The sequence below is a fragment of the Paroedura picta genome, chromosome 11 (genome assembly GCF_049243985.1).
Source record: "Paroedura picta isolate Pp20150507F chromosome 11, Ppicta_v3.0, whole genome shotgun sequence".
Classification (NCBI taxonomy): domain Eukaryota; kingdom Metazoa; phylum Chordata; class Lepidosauria; order Squamata; family Gekkonidae; genus Paroedura; species Paroedura picta.
In genome coordinates this window covers 1,316,180-1,339,992 of record NC_135379.1, presented here as the reverse complement: position 1 = coordinate 1,339,992, position 23,813 = coordinate 1,316,180, and the positions used below count along the sequence as shown (strand labels likewise).

Sequence of the window (23,813 nt, the reverse complement as noted above, 5' to 3'; positions counted from 1 at the left end):
CTCTACACAGGCCTTGTCCTTGTCCCAGCAGCTGATGCTTGAGAGGGAACAGGCTGATCACAGATAAGTGGGGCGCAGTTATGTACAAGTGAATGAGACGGCTGCATAGCATTTTTTTGCATACCATGCAAAAGATGTGCACCGCAAGGGAAAGGCCATACAAGGGGAATGTCCCCTTCTGGCTGTTAGGGAAGCAACGCCGTGTGCCCTGCAAAAGAACTGATCATCTTAAAACCTCTCACTCAAGTAACGCCCTGCCGTTTCACTTAAATACGACATACGCTGAGTTCAGAATTGCCAGGCTCTGGCAGATCTAAATCCAGCAGCCGAGCCCTCCGGGGGAAGCAAAACATCCACGAATGCTTCTTGGCACACAGAGAGGGTTCAAAAGCCCAATGCTGGGGAAGCAAACCACAAGCACAGGCCAGGGGACGACCAGGTCCCTCTTTGGGCTTACACCAGCCACCCAGGGAGACACAAGGGTGTCGGCAATTTCAGCCACTGGCACTTAAACCAGTGATGAACTCGGGACACACAAGTACAAGCATGTTTCTCCTGACCCAGCCGCTTAACAAAGGCCGGCTGAAAGTGGATTTATTTGCACAGGAAGATGCACGAGAGACATTAATAAAACGAATGCTCATTCTCTCATCATGTGGACAACACAAGAGAATACAGCCAGCGCCCCCTGGTGGCCGGTCGAAGACTCCAATTAGCCAACCCAAAGTGCCTTGCAAATTTGGAATAATGGCGTTTAAGCCACAAAGTGAGTTGGCCTGGCAGAGCTGGGAGTCCAACCCGCAGGGATGGGGGGGGGGGGGTGCCGGCCTATGAATGCTCAAGGTCTATTCTCAGCAGACACTCTCATTCTGGCACTGTATGAAACGGGGGGGGAGTGCAGACAAGGGGCTCCAGGTCTCTGTTGCTCTTACTGGATTGATCAGCCGCCTGCGGTAGGAGGGCCTGTGCCATCTCACCGGGAAGCCTGGACCCGAGAAAGACCTTGAGATCCCGTGGCAGCTCAACTGAGAAAACTGTGCCCTTATTTCAAATGGGAAACGTATGCCACGTGTATAAATGGGGGGAAAGGCAGAGGAGGAGAGATGGTTCCCATTTTTCCAACAATGAAATCTGGTTTGTTTGTTGGGGGGAAAGAAGCTCACCCTGAGTCTGCAGCTCACTCCGTTTGAACAGCTGATAGATTCTGAACGTGTCCCAAAGGACTGCTCTCAAGTACGCACCAAGGCTGATTTGCAGGGGTGACCAAACTGAGCCACTCCAGAGGCCCAGGATGCTGGCAGGGGCTCATGGTAATTGTACTCCATGGACATCTAGAGCATCACAGTTTGGCCACCCTTGGCTTACAAAATGGCAAAAGTTCTCGCATGAACTGATAAGAGAGAAGGACCGGCAGATATTTTGACTTCTTTAGTCATGTCACATCTGTTATAAATGTGAGGATAAAAGATTTTTTGAAAAAAATTCTCTGCCAATTTCACTTGACTCTTCAGAAGCACAGCCAGATGTTTCATGCACACCAGTTTGTATGCTGGGAATGTGGCCATTAAGGATGCAGATTTTGGCCATGTGTCCTCATCATCCCTTGCCAAAAAAAAGTTCCAGAACACTATTCTTAGAGTAACAAAATGTTTAATGGGGAGCACCCCAGCAAATTATCCAAGATGGTTATTACTGGGGCTTTTGTCAAAAGATGTTCATAAAGTCCATTAAAAAGTGGTTCTCAAATTCCTCACTGCAACAACAACAGGTTATCATCATATAATTGGGAAAATGTGGTGACTTTAAACATTAATTCATAGATAGTTAAAATACGATAGAATCCCAAATTATCCAAGCTAGCTGAATTGGTTAATTGAAGGAGGAGAAAAATTGGTTTTTATACCCCACTTTTCTCTAAATGAAGTCTCAAAGGTTGCCTTCCCTTCCTATCCCCATAACAAGCCCCCTGTGAAGCGGGTGAGGCTGAGAGAGCCCTGAGAGAACTGTGACTGGCCCCAGGTCAGCCAGCTGGCTGCATGTGGAGGTAGAGTGGGGACTCAAACCTGGTTCTCCTGATTAGAGTCCACTGCTCTTAACCATTCCACCACACTGCTTTTTTTTTAAATCTTTGGGATAAGAAACTGCATTTAAATTTTCATATAGTTCTTTGTGCAAGTTTCTTGCAGGGTACCAATTGTCTAATGAAATGCAGCCTGAAAGGTAATTCCGAGCTGTTGGGTGAGCAAGGAGGCGTGATCCTGACATGCATCTTGAAGGCTGTGTGGGGTTGGCCCTGGTTGCTACTGGGATGGGGTCCACCAAGGAAGTTCAGGGCTGCAAAGTAACTTTCACCCTGGCCTGGGTGGCCCAGGGGAGCCCAATCTCATCAGAGCCCTCAGAACCCGAGCACAGCCAGTCCTGGTGAACATTTGGATCTGAGACTGCTACAGAAGTCCTTGGAGGGCCAGCTTGGTGCAGCGGTTGGGAGTGCGGACTTCTAATCTGGCATGCCGGGTTCGATTCTGAGCTCCCCCACATGCAGCCCGCTGGGAGACCTTGGGCTCGCCACGGCACTGATAGAACTGCTCTGGTCAAACAGTAATCTCAGGGCTCTCTCAGCCTCACCCACCTCACAGGGTGTCTGTTGTGGGGAGAGGAAGGGGAAGGCAACTTTGAGGTAAGCCGCTTTGAGATTCCTTCAGGTAGAGAAAAGCCGCGTATAAGAACCAACTCTTCTTCTTCTTCATGGTCACAATAGAGAGGCAGGCAATGGAAAATCACTTCTGACCCCTCTCACCTTGAAAACCCTGCAAGGTCGCCCTAAGTGAGCTGTGACGTAACAGCAGGGGGGACTATATATTTACTCATTTCCGTTACACAACAAAGTATTCAGAGGCGATGACTTTAGGAATGATGACTACTTTTATGGATAAAATGTTCTCGTTATGGAGAGGGCTCCACCAGTGGGATTAGCCACAAGGTAGAAAGGGAGCACTACAGCTGAGGCAGTGGGGCTCTGTGCTCTTGGTGCTGGGGGGGGGGGGCAGCAGTGGGCGGCAATCTGGGCTTTTCTGCTGCTACAGACTCTAAGTGAAGAAACAAACAGTGAAATAAGCTATTTGTCCTTGAATATATTACAGAATACCTAAATTTGTTTCACTTGTCGTAACATGCAAATGACAGGAAACAGAAATGACATGTGCTACCTCGTCCGTAATTTTTAAAAAATTGAGAAGGGAAAAGCAGCCATGTCGCAGCAGCCACAGAGGAGTCACTGATCTGAACGCTCCCCCTGAGCATCAATCCAAGGTCAAACCCCGACATGAAAGCTGAGCAGGCAGTTGCTAGAAAGAAAGAAAGGAGGAAACAGCAGGCTGAGGGTGCCTCCCCCCCCCCCCCCCCCCGGCCAACCATCTTTCAGCATTACATAAAAGTACCAGAGGAATAAGAGGATTAGCAAGAAATTGTCAAATTATGATGTTCAGCCACTTGTTAAACTAACTTGCCTGTCGTCATCATCCTCACGGGGGGGGGGGGGGGGGTGCCAAGTACTGTGGGGCGGGGGAGTTGCCCCAAATTGCTCGGTTCCCTGGCTGAATTCTTCTCCTCCAAAGGCAACCCCCCTCTGCATGCTACAATTCACAAGAGGTCTGGGCCAGAGTCCTCTGATTGCTCGTTAAGCTGGGCTAAACTGGCCAACTCCATCTAGCCAGGCATCCCCCCCCCGCCCCCGCCCCTGAGCACTGATGGAGCAGCCGGTCCCCAAGGGGGGGGGGTCCAGCTCCGGCTGCAGCCGCTGTGGAGTCTGGCCTGTTCGTTCTGTGGCTTCAGCACTAAGGAAGGTGGGGCCAGGAAACAGACACCAACTTTGGGGCTCCAAATCACTGGTGTGGCCTTCTTTGTTCTCACACTGACTCTGTGCCGTGCATTCGACAAGACATCCCAGGTGCCTCCAAAGCCACAACATTTGTGGTTTTGAGGAGAGGGGAAGGGAATTAGAAGAGGGACAGAGGCAAGCCCAGAGACAGCATGAGGAAGTTCCCGAAAAGGGAAGAGTCGGGGTTTCAGGGGGAGCCGGGGAGGGTTTGCTTCCCTTGACAGCCCCCCCCCCCCCCGTGCTGCAGATCAACACTCCCCCCTCCCCATTTGAGAAGCTGATATGAGGCGCTTCTTCCCGGCAGGAGAGACATTTTGGGCCTGTCTGGGTAAGGCAAGGTTACCCTTGTCAGAAGAGAAAGTTCTACATCCTGACACAAGAGCTAAGTTTACTCGGAAGGATGGGTTACATAAACAAGGATTCTCCAGAGCAGAGCCTACAGCGGGATTACATAAGAGCCATGGGGAAGCTTGTCCAAACTATGGGGGGGCAGAGGACTGGGGGGGGGGGCTTAGAAAATGCTTCAATTACAGACAGGGAGAGAACAGCTTTAGAAAGCAAGGGACTTTGGTGAAGAGAAAGAAACAAGGGGAACGCTGATGCTCAGTGTGCCAGTGAGCCAGCAAAAAACAAAACTGTGTCATCTGAGACAACAGCAGAGGAGGAGGAGGACGCCGGCAAAGGCATCTCGAGCTCACTGGAGAGGAGGAGACCGGAAAAACGGGAACCAAGGGACAGCAGTCAAGAGGCAGCGAGGTCCATGCCCAGAGCATTCCGGCAGTTAGAAACAGTGTGTGTGTGTGTGCGTCTGTGTGTGCATCTGTGTGTGTGCATGCCTGCGTATAGGAGAAACCAGTTTGCATGTGGGAGGAAGAGGCACAGGAGGGGGCAGAGAGGAAAGGCCTCGTGCTGCTGAGAAAAGGGAGGCCTCAGCAACTCCAGCCCGGCTGCTTTCTTGCAACCCCTTCCGGAGCACAGCTGGCGTCACACCCGTCTTAAGGTCAGACTGATTGTGACACAACCGTCCCCAGGCAGACAAACACCTTCAATCTGGAAATCCTAACCCACCTTTGCTACTGAATTCTCTGACCCTCAAGACAAATAGGTAATGCGTCTATTCAACCAGAAACCAAATAAGAAATTCCCGGTACATCATCTGCCTCCCCCCCCCCCCCCCGTGATCAGAGTCTTCGTGGGCGGGGCTTGGCTGATGCAGGCAAAATATCATCATGGCTTTATTTTTATCCCTCCCCCTTCCTGCTTGGCTCCAGTGCAGCCCAGCCAGCTCTGAACCTCCTCAGTGGGACTAACCCTGACCAGGCCGCTCGCTTCTCCCAGCCCTGCCTTGTTCCGCATTGCAGCATTCTCCCAAATGCCAACTGCAGCCCAACCAGAACCACTGGCTCCCTCTCTGCCCGCGCAGTTTCATCACACCCATGGCTCGAGGGGATGGCACACCACAAGCGTTTCCTGCTCGGCTGCAGCACAACAGCGGAATAAACAAGGACGGTGGACAATTTCCTTAGGATGAGGTCTCTGCGTCTGCATCTACTGACCGGGCAGCGTTAGGGTGCAATGGAGGAACAAGCGCAGACCTCTCGACACAGTGAGCAGCAGAAGATGCAGACAACAAAGGAGCCATGGTACAGCCTCCGCTTAGCAGTGCTTAGACTGCTACTTATCCTGGATGCTTGAGGCTGATCCTACATTGGACAGGGGGTTGGCATAGATGGCCTGAAAGGCCCCTTCCAGCTCATTCACATCTTGTACCACCAAGGTTCTGAGAAGCTCAGACTTTCCAGCCCCTTAAGAAAGACACTGGGAGACCTCCTGACTCTCCTCAGGCCTTGTAGCGCCATGTCTATTGAAGTCAGAAAATTACCATCGAACTGCGTACAAGTCAACCTAGGCAGAGAGTGCTCAGGTAAGAAAGGGAAGAGAAAGGCCCACCTTGAGCTCACAAACTGGGCTTAGTGGCACCCCAACCCCCTATTTATATCAGAAAAGGACTCCTCCATTTGGGCCAGCTAGGGAGTGAAGACCACCCGCATGCAGCCACAGAATTCACCCTTGGATGGCGACACTTACGCTCCACCTGAACGCCATCCGCATGGGGCTTGGTTTTTGCCTCCTGGTTCCCAGCCTTCACATCCTCGTCATCCAAAAGAGGGACATAGTCCGTTTTGCCAACTTTTTCTCCCACCACATCATCAAATTTCTCGGCTTCGAGGGTGGCCATGAAATCCCGCTTCACCTCCTCCTCGATCTGTGGGGGCGGCTCCGTCATGGCATCCGCGAGGCTGAGATTACGGTCGAAGTCGGCCATGGTTCAGCACCTGCACCCTGAAGGAAAACACGGAGGAAGAGGGATTAAACGGACAGACTAGTCCGACACAAAAAGTCTACTGAGAGCTCAGGGCATGCAAAGGGCTCTGCAGCCAGAACTCCAGGTCACCCTGGCTGAAGAGGGAATCATGATGTCATCGCCAGGAGAAAGAGAGAGTTCAATCAAGCCTCTTGCTCTGTAATTCAGATCTCCTTTCAGCCAAGGAGGACAAACCCTACAATTACAACTCCAGTTTATGAGTTTAAAAAGCCTTCATTCTAATCTAACACGAAGTCTTTGCAGCTCAGCCTGCCCCTCTTCTTCAATGCAGAATTTAGCGCATGTACCTTGGGGGAGGAGGGAGTGAAATGTAGACATACCAGGGGGGCACCAAAGGAGAGCGTTTACCTGCAGATGCCAACCTTCCAGTCACTACTGGGAAGCACCATGTATGCAACTGAACTCAACACACAGAAAAGTCCAAACATGGGGGCGAGTAGCTATTGACCAAGGCAGCTGTCTTCTGCTGCTTGCAGAGTAGGCCACGAACTAAGCAGTCAGACGGAGACTGAACATAAAATGGAAATACAGAGTTTACAGGACATCCTCGTGAGATTCAGGATAGCAGCCCAAGACCCAGAGCTTGGAGCACAGGAATGCTGCCCAAGCATTAAAGATGATGCGGGTCATCCATTTTGGAGGAAGAAATAATCCCTCCCCTTGGCAATCATAATTCCCTGCATTTTGGCAGCAAAACAGAAAACCAAAGCAACAGCAGGTTGCCTGGCTGCTGAACTCCTGCTTCTCTTATGGAGATTATTGTTTACATAACAAGGGATGTACATCCTGCAATCACGGTAAGGCGCGCTGATCCCTTCCTCCAGCATGCTTCTGTCCTCGGATCACTCCACTCCCGCCAGCAACCTGTCTTATTTATTCTGGACAAACAGCCCCCGTCGTCCTCCCGCAGCCACTCAAGAGTTAACCAGCCAGGCAGGCTTCATTCAGAACAAAGGGATGAATGCCCCCCTCCCCCCCCACACACACACCTCCTCCCTGCAGGATCTGTTTATAGCCAGAGGTCCACCTGGGATTATTTCTACGCCTCCTTTTATCTGCGAGGCTGTAAACCGATTTGCAGGGCTAAGACATCATTTCCTACTTCTGCCTTTAGAAGTGATTTCTTTGCAACCCCGTCCTCTATAGGCATCCAACTGGCAGGACTAGCTGGATCTCCAGCATCGTGGCTCCAGGACCTGACAGGGCCGCCTCAAGTGGAGGGCTTCAGCAGGCTCAGGGGTGGAAAAGCTGCACAGCTGACCCAAGGTGCAAGAGCCCAGAGAGCGAAGGGCGGGCAAGGGCCAAGGTCCCTTTCTGGCCAAGCTTTATGCTCCTCTCTAGCCTCCCTGCGTTACTTTTGTGAGTATAACCTGGAGAAGGTGAAAAGGAAGCATGAGACTATAACAGGGAAGAAGAGTGAGGATCCGGCCCGCTTACAGTGCTGTAAGGGAGATGCCAGGTCTTCCTTCCAGCTGACCAAAGGGCTGTCACAGAGGACTTAATCCAGTGAAAGCAAAAACAGTCGCTGGGCTCCAGCAGCAGCAGCACAGACTTAGCCTGGTGAGGGCAGAAACAGCCATCAAGTTATCCCTGCATGGCAGCCCCGGCCTTCCTTGGTGGCCTCCCATCCAAGTATGAACCAGGGCTGATGGCCGTCTCCAGATACTTGAAAGGGTACCCTACAGAGGGGGGAGCAGAGTGGTTTCCTCTTGTCTCAGAGAGGGGGACCGGTCCAACGGGATGGAATTAATTTCAAAGAATTTTCAGCTAAACATCCGGAAGAACTTTCCAAAGTTCCTCAGAGAAACAGGCTTCCTCGGGAGGTGGTGGGTTGGGCCGCTAACACGAGTTCAGCACCTCCAGTCCACCCTTCCGATGACTGATACGTGCCCATCTGGGAACTGCACAGGATCCTGCTTCAGCACTCCAGTATGGGAAATATCTCTTTGAACAGTTCTGTGCAAAAAGAGGGGAGTCAAACGGACCAACGTCATGGTCACTCCATCCTCCAAGCGGGTAGCAGACCACTCGTGCCTCTACAGCTCCGTGCAAAATGCAACCTCACTTGATTATTTGTGAGAAGTGAGCTCTGTTGCACAACTGCTGTTGCACAGCTGGACAAATGTTAGTATTTAAAGGCCAGCAGACTTGTGTTTTATTTTGCTACCATAAACTACGATGGCTAACTCACAGGACTAGTCAACGGTGTTTGGTCTAGCTGGATATCAAGGTGCGAAGTTTATTTGTTTAGACACCCTGGAAAATGTGATGTTTCCCTCTGCTGTATCTGTGTGCTCCCACTAATGCATTGAGGGATAGGGTGGCTTAATCAAGTCTGACTGAGAACCAGGATTCCTTTTAACTAATAAAGCACAGAATGGGCATTCAAGGCCAAGTACATTTTGCTTTAATTACATTCCAGATTTCAAGATTCTCAGAGGCCTGGTTCACCATTTTTAAACATAAACCAGGGGTAGTCAACCTGTGGTCCTCCAGATGAAACGCTGGCAGGGGCTCATGGGAACTGTATTCCATGGACATCTGGAGAACCACAGGTTGACTACCCCTGACATAAACAATTTGTTTGCCATAAAGCCAAATCCTATTTGCATTTTAAGAATGCTGATATCAACCAGAGAAGGAAGACTTCTTTTTAAAAAAAGGATTCTTAATACTACCAAATTATTATGATCGTGTAGGGAGCATCTTGCTATTCTTGTTGCACTGGAGGGAGAGCTGGCATCTTCTCAAGGGCAAATAAGCCCAAAACAGTCTGACAGGGCATTGTAGTTGCCAGTTTTCACGCAGAGGAAGGAGGAATCAAATTATACTAAAGAAAGTGCTGGATGATAATTTTCCATTTGGCAACCAATAATTAATGCTAATATACATGTGTGTGCAAACACACAAGGGCAGCTAAAAGAGCACAGGCGTGTGTATTCAATTGGACACGCACCCAATAAGCATCGCACTGCTGTGGTCTGCATGGAGGACACTTTCCGGTCTTCTCCGATGACTTCTCAGGACTCACAGTGAGCTCTGTTTGTTGTGATCCTCACACGCTGCACCATGTCCATCAGGAGGCCTTCCACTGCATCAGACCCTTGGCCCCCCAAAGTCTGCTGCCTACTCAGATTGGCAGCAGCTCAAGTGGGGGAATTCCCCTCTCTTACTGCCTGGTCCTTTTAACTGGGAGTGGCAAGGACCGAACTGGGACCTCCTGCATGCAGAGCAGAGGCCCTTCCACTGAGCCACAGGCCCTCTAGTGCTTAGAGCACTGTGCTTTTTCTCATAAATCAGACAGCTATTCATTACACAATATATTTAATAAGCCCCTTTCCTACAACAAGCATAAAGTGTTTTCCAAACACCAAAAGTACCCAATCAATGAAAGCCAACCATTAAGAAAGAGGCTGCAGGCAAACGTATTCAGCCAAAGACCTTGCATTCATTTCTTACATAAAACTGGGAGAAATGGTGATGAACATATGAGGCAGTCTTGGTTCATTCTGGCCAGAACGGTCAACCACACCTGACAGAAGCTCTCAAGAACCTTACGCAGAGAGTCTCCTCCAGCTAGGGTTGCCAACCACCAGGTGGGACCTGGAGATCCCCCAGAACTACCATGGATCTCCACATGACAGAGATCAGAAATGGCAGCTTTGGGGTGCTTCTGGGCAGAGGTCCCCTGGCATGGGGCACATTTGGAATCCTGACACAACATAGCATGAGCAGCAACCCAATGGCTATCACGGGGGGTGGAGCCAGCCCCAAAATCCCCACCACAGCCATCAAGTCAGGGCTGATTTATACCGATTCTATGGGGCTTTCAAGGAAAGAGAGGTTCGGAAGGGCTGTTTCTTCTCTGGAGACCTCCCATCCGCTTGCTAGACAGGGCTAACCCTACTTAGCGTCTGGAATCTGACGAGATTGGGGTAGCCTGCAAAAACGGTTTGCAAAGTTATTTAAATAAACCGTGACTGCTGGGTACAGCTTATTTTACTTAGGTCCCTATTGTGACATCTCTGCACCACTTAATGCATCTTGTAAATACTCATGCCAGGGTTCAGTTCTTTCTGGTGGCTCCAGACTTCTGAATCCTAATGCCTTTGGCTATTGAATGCCACATTTTGTACTTTTCTGGCTCACTCGCCCGCCCTGAGTCCCTGTGAGAAGAACATAAACAAGTAAAAATCAAAAGATTACCATCCAGCAAAGCCCAGCTTGGTAGCTGCCTCTGCGTACCATTCAGTCCAGGCCCCTGGTGGGCACAGAAGTGTTAAAGATAAACCGAGGCCTTCAGCCACACGCCTGGCCGAACGGAATTCAAGGCCAGCAGACTGCCGTCTTCCCTTGCGTGTGTGCGATCACAGCAAGTTAGTCTGTCTGTAACAGTAGAACAGAGTCCAGCAGGGGTGGAGCCTTCAGAAGTCACTGCTCACTTCCTCAGATACAATAAAACCAGAGTCCAGGGGCACCTTGAAGACCAACCAAGAGTTATTCAAGGCGTGAGCTTTCGAGGGCAAGCACCCTTCATCTGACAAATAAGTCTTTGTTGGTCTTCAAGGTGCCCCTGGACTCTGGTTTTATTGTGCTACTTCAGACCAACCCGGCTACTCGTTGGAATCTTTCCTCAGCTACCGTCCTCGAAGAAGTGAGCAGAGACTCACGAAAACTCCTCCCTGGCTGCAAATATGATTCGTGTTTCAGGCAGCCTTTTTTGTCAACTTTTTTTACTGCTGAGAAACCCCTGATGTTCTTCAGGCTTTGAGAAACCCCAGGAGTGGAGCGACTGTACAGAAGATGGTTGGGATGCACACGTCCATGCCAGGCCCCTCCCCTTCCAGGCCCATCGCTGGCCATTTGGGGAGGGGGGAGGAGGTTGACATGACCGTGGACGGCTACATTGCCTGATAAGTGTTTAACGTATAAAAAAATCTACTTAAAAATGAACTAACTCCCACCCATTTGGGAAACTCTTCCAAGGCCATCAAGAAAGCCCAGGGAGTCACGGAACCCTGGCTGAGAAAGCCTGCTAGGGGGCTGTGCCTCTTTTCTCCTGCATGAGTCCCTTATGCCCAACCTAGTCAAGAGGCTGGCAGACTAGCTGGAGGGGGGGCTGGGGGTTCAGATACTGAAAGCCACTGAATGTTCTCCAAATGACAGTCTGCAGGTAGTAAACCCAATCATTGCCCCGGAGGGACAGACCTAACATCCGGAAGAAGTTCCTGACAGTCAGAGTGGTTCCTCAGTGGAACAGGCTTCCCTGGGAGGTGGTGGGTTCTCCATCTTTGGAAATTTTTAAACAGAGGCTAGATAGCCATTTGATAAAGAGGCTGATTCTGTGAAGGCTCAAGGGGGTGGCAGGTGACAGTGGATGAGCGAGAGGGGTGTGAGTGTCCTGCATAGTGCAGAGGGTTGGACTAGATGACCCTGGAGGTCCCAACTCTGTGATTCTAGGATTCTATGGTAGAAATCATGTTCTGCAGCATGGTCCATACCTCCTCACCCTTCCTTTGGGAACTCCAAAGAGCACAGCATCCGTTCGAAACACAGCTTGACAAATTCTTTGCAAAGTTAAACCTGCAACGTCTGAACCATGCCTAAATCTCCAAGGAGGTAAAACTGAAAATCATCATATGGCTGCCTTGGGAGAGAAACCGGCTATCATAGAATCATAGAATCCTAGAGTGGGAAGGGGCCATCCACGCCATCTAGTCCAACCCTCTGCTCAACGCAGGATCAGCCCTAAGCATCCTAAAGCATCAAAAACAGAAGAGCGCTGTATGCTCTAAGCTCTCTGAGCCAGTAGAGAGAATCAGAGGCCTGCTAACTCGCAGTATGATAACCAAAGAAAAGTACACAGAGTGCCACCAGCAAGCCGCTCAGCTATGCAGGAGACAGAGGTGGGTGAGCCTGGGAACTTTAATCCACCTTGACAGGCCTCCTACGCTCAAAAGCTTCTGTTCCACAAGGACTTGCATATCCTGAACAGAAGGGCTCCGGGAGGTTAAGGGCGCTTGACAAAAGATGCCGCCTGCAACGTTTGCGTCTTTGCAAAGAAGTCCTTTTGTTCCCTCTTGGCAATTCCTCCAGAGCCAGAGCTGCGGGTGTGCGGCCTTCCTTCGACAGCCTCACGAATATGAAGACTCATCTACTCAGCCACAAAGCTTCATGGCAGAGAGCAGCAGTTCAGCAAAACGCAAGCTGCCTTCCGGGGGGGGGGGGGGGGGGGGGGGGGACCGCTAGGGAAGACTGAACATCACTGAAAGGGAAAGCAGACCTTTGAGTAGGGCGCATGTTCCATCTGCAGCGCATCACCCTTCCTTCCATGCTTTCCTAATAAAAAGAGCGACTATTTTCCACCGGGGAGGGCATATTTCATGTTGGCTCAGTGATTTTGGTTTGTTGGAACAGCAGCTGTCCTTGTTGAGCCGAGGGAAGAAGGGGTGGAGAGCCCTAAGAGAGCCCGACCCTTTTCGGCAGCTCTTGAAGATATAGTGGGTAATTCACCAGGGGAAAAGGCCCGGCTCCTTGGACCCTGCCATTCTGTAGGCCCGCCATGATGAGGTCTGTTGAAACGTTTCTAGCCCCTGCAGAGCTAAAAGGATGTTGGGAAGAGCGTGGGCACGCTGCTAGAAGTCTTGGACACGGCAGAAGTTGCTGGACAAAGGTCCCAGCAGCTGGAAGGGCAGAGCCTCACAGCCAGGCACAGTTCCCTGCTCCCTCCCCATAATAATCAGTAATATCAGAACTATGCAAATGGAAAGTGAGGTCATTAGCTTTGCATGCAAGCCACATAATTCAGTGTCCCTTGGGGGAGAAGGGCTTGATTGCCTGCTCTAGGCCCACAGAACAATCCACCCTGCTTGCGGCCTCGGAATCCCGGACGGATACGAAGAACCTCCCGACAAGCAGGCGCTTTTCCCACTCAGGGCGGAAGCCCCACACACCACGCCCCACCCATAGCCATTATTGTTTCGGGAATGTGTTTTTCATTGAATGCAGCTGCAATTTAGCCCACTGGGAAATGCTTTCAGCACAGTTTCAGCTGGATATGCTATTGTTTCCACAGAGCACCAACCCCCTGAACCATTTCCTCCTTGGCAAGTGCCCTGGAAGTCCCACTTCCACTTCCAATTAAGGCTCTGCTTCATGACCCCCAGAGTACCTTCGTTTGGTGGTTTCGATCATGCGATAAATAAAAGTGCACAATGCAGGGAGAAGGGGCAGTGCGGTGTGAACTCACCATCTCCCGGCACAGCTCTCCCTCCTTTGGAAAGAGTCCAGAATCTACGGCCCTGATCTAGGTCTGTCCCCAGAATTCTGTCCGGGGCCTCCTCGTTAAACCTCCAACTAGCGCAGTGACGCCCACACTAACTCACATCAGGCTTCGGGTGATATGCCTGGCATTCTCCTAAACATGGCAGACACACTGGTCAGCTGCTTGCACCAATCCCACCAGTGTCCTTCCCGAGAAAACTCTGCAGGGGTTCACAGAAAGTTAAAAACAGAACAAAATCAAAGGCTTCTCAAAAGGAGAAACAGCCTCAAGCAAAACCAGATTTTGACTAGGAATTTCAAGGAAGAGAGAAGCGATTCAACTCTTCAGCCTCCTGATATATCTACATTAAAACACGATTTTTTTTGGAGCACAGAGAGGGAACGAGTTTAATGAAGTTGGACTTTAACAGCTCATAAAGAGATAAACAGTGTTGGGTTTCCTCAGGAGAAACTGTTGAAGAGCCACTACTGAAAAGGGCCCGTCTCGCTCTCTCCTCCCCCCCCCCCCACTCCTAGGAGAGATGCCATCTGAAACTCAACAGATAGACATCCTCCACTGGTCACCTCCTTGCACAGGACAAAGCTGGAGTCCAGCGGCACCTCAGCGACTGACAAAGTTTTATTCAAGAGGCCATCTTTCGAGAGCATGCACACTTGGCACCTGAAGAATACCTGCGCCTGAAAGTGGCTGCCCAGAATTAAACTGGGCTGGTCTTCAAGGTGCTGCTGGACTCGAACTTTGTTCTGCTGCGTCAGACCAACACAGATGCCCACCTGGATCTACCTACGTTCTTATTTATACAGAAGTAGCCAAGGGGAACAGAACCATCCTATTCACGGGTATTCTTTAAAAGCTAACTTGAATCAAATATCGGACACAAATGGATGCAGGGAGGCTACATCAGACAAAAGGGCCCAGCATCTCAGTTCTGTCTTTTTTTAGATTCTGGGAGGGAAATTATCTGCAGGACTTAAGAAAATAAAACCAGCGAAGGGGATTTTGCTCCTTAAAAAACAACCGCCCCACCCACGGCTCCTAAAGCCCTTCCCTTCTGCTCTGTGCAGACAGCCTGCTAAGCCAGAGCAGCCCAAAGAGGGAAGGCGAGCAGCTGTCCTCGTCAGCAGCTGCTTCCCTTTAATAGCCGCCGCATCAAAAAGGAAAGCTGCTTCCACTGGACTAAAAGCAAAGCTAGGGAGCAGCGTATTAGTCAAAAGCCATTTCTGTAGGGGGAACGGCCGCCTTTATCGTCCATCAGGAGCCTGGCTAAAGCTCCTGCCTCCCCCCATGCCCTCGATGGCGTGCCAAGCATGTGCCAGCTTCCAAAGGGCTCGAGGGCCCTCTGGGCACCCAGCAGCACCACAGCCGGGCTTGGGTTCTTCCACTCTTAGGGGGGATCTCGAGCATCGCCTGAACATAACGGCAGCCGCACAAAGGAGGGGAAGAGCATCCACAAAAGGCCTCCTCCTCCCAGGGGAGGTGGACGTAGGAGGAAGAGGGGTGCTAAGTGGCCAAGCCAGCATGAGTTTACCCACAAAGTGGGAATCTGGATGAAATAGGCACTAGCGGTTGCACGAACATACCACAATCTATCTATTGCGTAACTGATCCTGAGATCCAACATAAGAGTCAGCCCAGGTTCTCCCCAGAGCCTCTTTCACCCCCTTCTTTGTCATAACCCTCCCTCAGTTGCCCCATCCCACAAAGCCTCCCGAGAGTTTGGCAGAACCAGGGGGGAACTTACTGCTTCTTCACAAAAGCTGCATGTTGAAGCGGGGGGGGGGGGAGGGGGAGTGGTGACATTTCAGCCTCCCTGTTGCAATTGAGTTAACAAGCTGGCAAACTTCAAAGAGTTCCCGGCGACTTTTCGGTGCTGCTCCCTTGTCACCTGCCCATCCTGTTTCAGGGTGAGGCTCCCTCACCGGTCTTGGCTGCACGACACAGCCCTGCAATCCATGCAGCAAGCACAGCCCTTTGGGTGTGTTTAAGGGGGACGGAGGACACAGTCGTGCACGAAATGACATCGAGGGCGACGCTGGACTCCCTGCTGGAAAGCCCACCCCAAACCAGTTCTCCAAGAACTTACGTGCCCCCGCTCAGCTCTGCGACCATCTAAGCGCCAGCAAAAAGGAAGTAGCCTGAAGGCTGAGTCAATTAAATGATCTTAATTTTAATCATCATATATTTAATTACCCAATATTCATGCAGCACTTCAGGGCCGCAGAAAAAGAAGGAACCTGGTACATTCATTACACCCACCTAGTCAAGGCCACTTAATGCACAGCAAACGTGAGCTCCCCAAATGAGTGCAGATAGGAATACCTTTCCTTGAGGAGCCTGGCCAAACAGACGCTCGTCCCGAGCTCTCCTCCGCCTCATTCCCAGGAATGGCAGCCTCTGGCTTCCTCTACCCAGGCTGGGAGGCCAACTTCTGCACAGAAGTGAGCCACGCTTTCAGAATAACGCAGCCCACCCAAGAGCAGGCCTGTGTTCGGGGGAAGGGGAGACGCAACAAGCAGTGGCCGCTGGTAGACGGCAGCTATTCCCTTCTCCCTGCCTGCCAGCTCCCTGCCACCATTTGGGGGGCAAAAAACTAGCTTAAAAGCCCCCTGCGACTTGCAGGAGACAGTACGGCACATGCATGGAGACATGCGTCCACGCACAAGTTATGCTCCTCCTCGATGGCGAAGGACATTTCAGCTTGTCTCCTTCAAATCCCAGCCGCACTCCTGAATTGGAATGTCAGGCCAAGAAGGAAGATGAGCACCTACATTTTGAGAAACCAACATAAGCTATGGCTGCTTATCAATTCCATTCATGCTGTTCAGTATCAGAAGTTAGAACATGGGACTTCCCGTGAGGGTTCCTTCTCCCAGGGCAAGGAGGACACGAGACCCACCCTTGGTGGAGGGTCTCCGCTCGGCCTTCCTAAAGGGTGGCTGACTGCCAGCCTCCCTGGTCACTGTGCCCTCTCTGTTCTGACAGCTTCTCTGTACCTGTAGGGCTTGCTTCCACCGCTCTGCCAGGCTTACTGCCTGTTTGTTTGATGCACACTGTGCACTGTTAGCTGCAGGAGTCTCCAGGCGAAGGGTGGGCTCCCCCCACCCACCCAGGGAGCTATCAATGTTCTGCTTCTGAGGGCGGTAGGAAGGGGAACCCAAGAACTGTCAGCCCCTCAAGAGAGAAGAGAGGAATACACCGGAAAATGCGCATCAGTAGGACCACACTTTGGTTTGAGCAGCCAGACCTGAGTCCCGTGAGCACCGTAGAGGCAACATGATTTGCAGGGCATGAAGCCTTTAAGAGCCAGGGGAAGGCGGGCTCTGCGACCAAGGCAGCTCTCAAGACAAAAACACCGTGTGGGTCTCAGATGCAACAAGATAGGCCTCCCCGCCTCCCCCCAGGGTGATCGTCTGTGCCAGGGCAGAGCGTGGGGCTGCTGCACCACGGAAGGATGAGGAACACATTCCTTTGCTATGTCCGTCCCCCCCCCCCCGCCCCCACTGCAAGAAGGCAGCGACTACTGCGAGGGCGACACAAGCAGGCCTGAGAGAGGTGACCAACGACTACTGTGCCTCCCTCCCAACTGGGGCAGGAAGATGTTTGCGGGTGGCTCTTGGAGTAGCACCACTGGCTCTTCCCCCCCACAGCCACACACCGGTTCCCCTCTCTGCCACAGAACAGATGAGAAGAGACTGCGGCAAGGAAAAGCCTCCGGCAGAGGAAGGCCCCCTCGCTTGGGGCAGATCTTCTCCCCTAGCCTCAGTGCTTTGCATCTGGACCCTCCACCGAGTAGCACGGAATGGGGATGGAGAAGAAGCAAAGAAGTTCAGCTGAGACTCCACTGCCTGCTAGCCAGACAGGACGACTCTGGAGCTCTCTGAGACCACAGGAAAGTCACCCACACTGCCGGGTGGGGCACTCTCCACGTACACTGAAGCATGCAGCAGGGCATCAAAAAATCAGTTCCTACCTTCAGCAGATGCTCCGTTAATGTGTCGTGAACCTCACAGACTGACGGTCTGCAAAATTAAAAAAACACACAAACAATTACTGATGTTCCAGCACAGTATTCTAGCTTCAGAATGCACACAGAAGAGTTTAGCTACCAAAAGAACCCAGGAAAACCAGGACTTCTACCCCACTGCCTTTGATCTTCTGGTCCCTTCACCCATCCAGGAGGCGAGAGGGTCATGAAGTACCCGCCCAGTTCTAGGTGCTCCTTGAGCATAAACTTCCCTTATGGTAACAGCCTAGGCAGCCGCCCACTAATTCAGCAATGAATTGCACAGGACTCCAAAAATGCACAGAACTCTTCACGCAAACTGAGCATGCAGCTATTCCCATCAGAAGAAGCCAGCTCCTGACCAAGAAAGCAGCAACGTAGCCACAGAACATTAAGCGCGTCGAATACGGCCCAACAGGGCCCAGCAACGCATGAGCACCCGAGTCAGACCGCTGGTTCCCTGAGCTCCATCGTCTTCAGGGTCCCAGGCAAAGGGAGGCTTCTCCCTCCCCAGCACCCGCCACCTTTTCCGTAGAGCTGCAGGGAACCGCCCCGGGGACCTTCTCTGAGCCAAGCATTTGCCCCTGCCCCAAGACATGGCTCCCCCAGCGGTCCGTCCCCAACCATGACAGTGGTTTGAGAAAGAGCAAGAAATGCTGCCCAATGAGATCAAAGGGAAGGTCAAAGGTAGAAACTAACAACCAGTTACCAGCTCCAGATCCCTGGAGCAGCGGAAAAAGAGAGAATGCGATATCTTATTCCAGAGAGAAGCCAAACTTATTAAGCCAGAAAGGCATCAAGGGCCACGAGGAAGCCATTTAGGTCCACTAGCCTCTTGGGGCAGAGCCGTTCCTTGTCCCCTGCCTCTGAAGATTTTAGAAGCCCCATAGCTAGATTGGACTCCAGGAGCATCTTAGAGGCCAACAAGAGTTTCAGGGCATAAACTTTCAGCACTCAAAGCTCCCTTCTTCATATACCCGAAACTCCTGTTCATCTCAAAGGTGCTCCAGGATGTAAAAAAAAGGTTCTAGTGTGGACCAACCCCGCTTCCCTCTGAGTACCTTGGCAGCCCCAAGCTGGCCTAAATCTCATCTCCCTAGGCCCAGCACCAACGGAGACGGGAATGGTGGAGCTCCCACTGAGCTGGGATTCAGAAGGCCAACTCCACAGAGAGCTCTCTGCGTTGTTGACACAAAAAGGCAGACAAATTTATGTCAAAAGGGTTCACCCCGAGGCTTTGAAAGAGGCTGCTTTTTTAGACTATTAATCCATGAATTTCAGAAGCAAGAGGGCAGAGAGATTACTGCAAACACAGCAGCTGTGCTGAAAAATAATCTGCAGAAGAACTAGTAGTGAAGCCTTTGCCCCTTTCCCAGAGGATGGTCCACCCCGCAGCCAAGCTAAGCCGAGGACCCTCCAATCAGGAGAGCTTTCAGAGTGACAGATGTGCGACAGCGCCTGCCCACCTCCATGAGCCTCTGCTCTGTTGAAGGAAAGCACAGTTCCTTCATCTCCAGATTCAGCTTCCAAATCGCTGAAGCTGTCCAGCCGGCTTGCCTTGGACTGATTGCGCCAGACACAAAGCTGCATGACGTTTCCCAGGACAAGCAACAGGAGGAGAACTGAGCCAGGCCTCCATGTGAGCTGAGGCAAGGGGGAGGTTCTTCTGCAGGTCCAGGGCACCCCTCCCCACGTTTGCAGACCCACCTACCTCCCTGGGTGTCTGTGGTGGGGAGAGGAAGGGCGGATGATAGCAAGCCGCTTTGAGACTCCTTTATGTTAAAAAAAAAACAGCTCTTCTTCTGCTTCTTCTGATGATTATGACTCTTTGAGTGACTGACCTCCCAAACGCCCTCTCAGGTCTTGCAGACCAAGGGCTGTGGCTTTCTTGACAGAGTCCATCCCTCTTCCTCATTTCCCGCCACCTTCAACTTTTCCTAGGCTTATTGTCTTTTCCACTGACTCTTGTCTTCTCATGAAGGCACCAAAGTGCAGGAGACTCCACAGAGTCATTGACTTACTATCAGCATATTCAAAGATGTTGGTTCTCTTCATATGAAAGCTCATTAGCAAACAGAAAGGAATAGTGTCACCGCCTTGGAATTTCATACACACACACACACACAAGCCATGCGCCGTAGATGTCAACCTCCGCAGCCCCTCGGTTCCCTCTCCACATTGATCTGTGCCACGGCATGTTTGTTTGAGGTCACCCTCAGCACACGCCAGTTGCCGGCCAGGCTGGCTGTGGCTTCACACCCAATACTTTTTGGCAGCTGACTTTCCGATCTGCCATTACTGATTTCCTCACTGATAAACCCCAGGGAATCCTAGGGACACGGAAGCTGCAGCAGAGCCCAGCCAGGATCCTGAAGGGTCATGTGCCCACAGCAAGAGTTCCGCCTCCTGGCCCTCCACACAGGCAGGCAGGCAGGACGTCTGGGCCTCCTTTCTGGCTACCAAGCCTTGCCAGGAGATGCTAGAGGCACACAGCTTTCCTCAAAGGGCCTCTGCTCTCCATCCCAAAACATTCATTTGTCCTGGGGCAACTCCTGGGAGGACTCTGGGGGGCGTGGGGGTGGGGGTGGGGGCACAGAGTGAGCATTTTGACACAAGCTAATTAGGCATCTTTTTCCATCCTGTCATTTCTCTCAGCCTCTGCGATAGGAAATTTCCTATCATGCTATGCTCTGAAAGTTATGATCCCGGGCATATTCGATCTGACAGCCAACTGGAAGCAAAAAGTAGCAGAGGCCCGAGCTGGCTGCCAGTAAGAGGGGCAGGGCACTGCCAAAAAACGACGCCTCCCGCCTCCGTTTCACAGCATGGCTCCTTCGAGCACGGGCCAGCCGCAGACCCCCCAGGGAGGGATGCCATTCGGGCAAAGCTACCCAGAAGCCACCTGGGGCCAAGGGCACGGCTCCCTCCTCAGCTCTGAGCGCAAGAAACTCAAGCGCCACTCTTCCGAGGGAGGGCCAGGGGGAAGCCGTTCCATAGTCACACATCCAGGCCTGCCAAAGGCCAGGTGCTGCCAAAAAGGAGGAGGGGGCTTCAGTGCAAATTCACAAGCGAATGGCAACTGGGGCGTTGGCTTCTTTTTGTGTTTTGGGATTGGAGGGGCACATCCCACTGTGTCTGTCGCAGACTCCGTGAGAAGAAACGGCCCCAGAGAAAAGCAGAGCTCTTGCCTGGGTGAGGCGGATTCCAGGCTCCTGTTCACGGAGAAATGCGGGAACTGTGATATCTTGTCCACATATGCCCTGGCAGTCACGGAGGAAGGCATGAAAGCAGGATCAGCACACCTGGGCCCCGTGGTGCTTGCCCACATCTGGAATTTACGGATGCTGACAAGCTGAGAATCAGGGATATAGTCATTTAATAAGAAAGAAAAAAGACTTCATTACATTTGTGCCATTTTGATTTTTGACTTCTTATTGTTGGAGGAACTTGGGCATAAAGATGTGTCAGGCCAAAAGGCCTCATTGCATGCATTGTATGCATGCCTGCAGGCTCAGAGAGCAGCATTTCCGCAATGACCTTAGCGACTGGGGTGGGGGTGGGGAGGTCTTCTACCGGGGAGGACCAGCTACAGCAAGTGGGAGATGCAGCACCCTTGTCTCCCATGTGAAGAATGCCTTCCGGCATTCACTGCGTTTGTCCCAGCCACGCCACAAGAGCCCTGCCATTCCTGTTTTATGGGGAATGGGGAATAAAAGCCACGGACGCCTGCCCTGGGACGCACCACGAAGCCTCGACCGACCGAGGGGTTTTGGCCCAAGTCCCCAAAGCTGCCCTTGACAGCCCAGCCTCTCATTTGAGGGCGCCACAATTTCTGAAAGCGAACAGGCCAGACCTCAGCCTCTTTGGAACGGAGCGGACCATCTCTGCCCCTGAGAGTAATCGGAGCTTGTCCAAAGGACAGAGCCAGATACAATGCGGCTCTTGGTTAAGCACATCTTCCAGCTGGGCTCTTGGCCAAGGCCTTCACTCAAGTGTTTACACCAGAGGCACGGCAGGCTCACTTTCCACACAGGTCAGGCGGCCAAGTTTCAGGCCCGTTCCCTGCTCAGAATCAAGTTTCTGCGCCACGGGGTGGATAAACACAACAAAATTAGTTGTCCGTTTCAACTTGTAGACCTTTTTTTGTTAAAGCCTTTTAAAACGCAATTGGAAGTTAGAAGAAATATGTTAAATCCTGACCCACTTTTGAAAGTGAGACTGACCCGTCACCCAGTGGAGCTAAGAGGCTGAACGGGCAGGGGTGGGAATAGTCCACTTCTGAGCCTGAGCATTATTTAAGTGACTTAGGAAATCATGATGGGTTTCCGTCTGGACCCCGAAATCCCATTTCATGCCCTCCAACCCCCTAAATGCCATAATGGGCCCAGCTCCCAAATTATAATTGTGACTAAGAGCATAGGCTCCCCTCACTCCTGATGCTTCACAGCCCCCAGCCCTTGCTTCTGGGCACACCGACCAAGGCCCGTTCTGCTCAACAGGAGCTGCTTCCACATAAGCTCACACCGCACTGCTGCCTCAAACGTCACGTCCGTCATCTTGCCCGGTATCCTCACACGACCAGAGGATGCCGAAGCAAAAACGTCTGGCTGTGTCCAGATGTTGCGATAATCCAGGTTACAAAGCTATGGACGGATTAAGCTCCCATTCAAATGCCGTGCCCGAGACAAGCCCCCCAAACTGCAGGCACTTGGGGTCAGTTGGAGTGGAGTCTGAAGCAGGGATTGTGACGGCCATCTGCCCCTCCACCGCAAGACAGAAGCCCCCAGAGCCCCTTCCCCCACTTGGTGCCGGGTGGTACAGACACATCCCCACTGCCTTCCTCTGCACAGCAACCGGGGATGTCTGGATGGTCTCCCATCCAAAGACAAGGTCAACCCTGCTTAGCTTCCGAGATCTGATGAGATCCAAGCTGCACCAGTCTCTTGCTACCTGAATCTTTTTGAGCCGGGGACCTTCTGCATGCAAAGCAGATACATTGCCAGTATAACCCCCCCCCCTCCCCTCGCTCTCACACACAGAGAAGCCACACAGAAATGACTGCAGGAGAGACCTCCAGCTGCTGCTGAAGACCCTGGTGATGGCCCTGCAGCTTCTCAAGGCAATATTACCATTCTGTGCGATTCAGGTGGGCTAGCCGTGTTGGTCCGAACCCATAAAATAGTTTGAGTCCAGAGGCACCTTTTAGACGATTTTTTAAAATCCAAGGCATAAATTTACGTCACATGAACGCTTAGACCTTGAATAATATTTTGTGGTTCCTTAAGGGGCCACTGGACTCAAACTTTGTTCTTTTACCACACTGTGTTAATGATACGAGGTATTTATTTATGCAAAGATCCTTTGACGCATAAAGCTGCATCTCTTGCCATTTTCTGGCAGGTGGGGAGACACCGTGAAGCACAAGACCAAGATAAACAAATTGGTTAAACAAAATGGTTAACGCTCTTCACATTTGTGCACAAGTTCAGCATCCAAAGAGCCCAGAATCTCAGCCGCCACTTTGGGAAAAGGTCTAGGTTGCTTTCTCCAAGTGTAACAGGGCTGCAAACAAAAAGTCACACTCAAACCCCATTTATGCAGCCACCAGTCTGTAGCGATCTGCCTGCCTGATGGAGTCTCCATGCAGCCTTTGCTTTTAGCTCAGAGGAGGACTTGCAGTGCCTGAAGAGCCAAACCAGGAGTGCTGGACTGACCGGGAACCACAGCCCACTCATGTCAAAAATAGAGCCAAGCCCGAGCCCAGAAACTCCCTTTTGTTTAAAACTTGGGCTCATTCATCCCAAAGTACAGGGCCGCAGATGCCACCCCCCCTCCCCATGCACAAATTGGACTTCTGAATCCCAAGTCTATGATGGGGGTTTTGGCTGAAGATCGTACTTCCTATAAATAAGTTTGGCTATTTTCCTGCTGTCATTCAAGCTCTAGATGCTAATTTACGTTCACCGTGAAGTTAGCCTTCAAAGGAGATGGATCTCATCTGACCGGGCATTCTGGACGAACCCTGGCACCCTGCCCTCCGAAGAAACGTTTCCCGCCTTACTGGCATCTAGTTTTATTTTTTTAAATCTTTGTTTCCCACCTTATCTCCTTTTACTCAGGGTGGCTGACCGAGCAGCAAAGAGCATCAAACAGAAAGCGGGAGATAACAGGCAAGGCAAAAGCAGCACAGCCTGACCTCCCCAAACCAATTGCCACAAAATGTGCTTTGAAATGAGACTTCCCACACACCTTCTGGCGAAGA

At 51.6% G+C, this 23,813-nt stretch overlaps 1 protein-coding gene across 20 annotated transcripts in view; it reads right to left on the bottom strand.

The window, feature by feature from the left end:
* MAP4 (microtubule associated protein 4) overlaps positions 1 to 23,813 on the bottom strand; it is a 145,774-nt gene that overhangs the window by 95,656 nt on the left and 26,305 nt on the right. For 19 of the 20 annotated variants that reach the window (XM_077304286.1, XM_077304284.1, XM_077304287.1 and 16 more), the window contains exons 2-3: positions 17,519 to 17,567; positions 5,966 to 6,220 (exon numbers count right to left, since the gene is read on the bottom strand). In XM_077304286.1, coding sequence (XP_077160401.1) covers positions 5,966 to 6,203 — 238 coding nt within the window. In that variant the 5' untranslated portion in view covers positions 6,204 to 6,220; positions 17,519 to 17,567. Of the gene's footprint in view, positions 1 to 5,965; positions 6,221 to 17,518; positions 17,569 to 23,813 lie in introns of all 20 variants that reach the window. The other variant, XM_077304271.1, reaches the window with a different exon arrangement.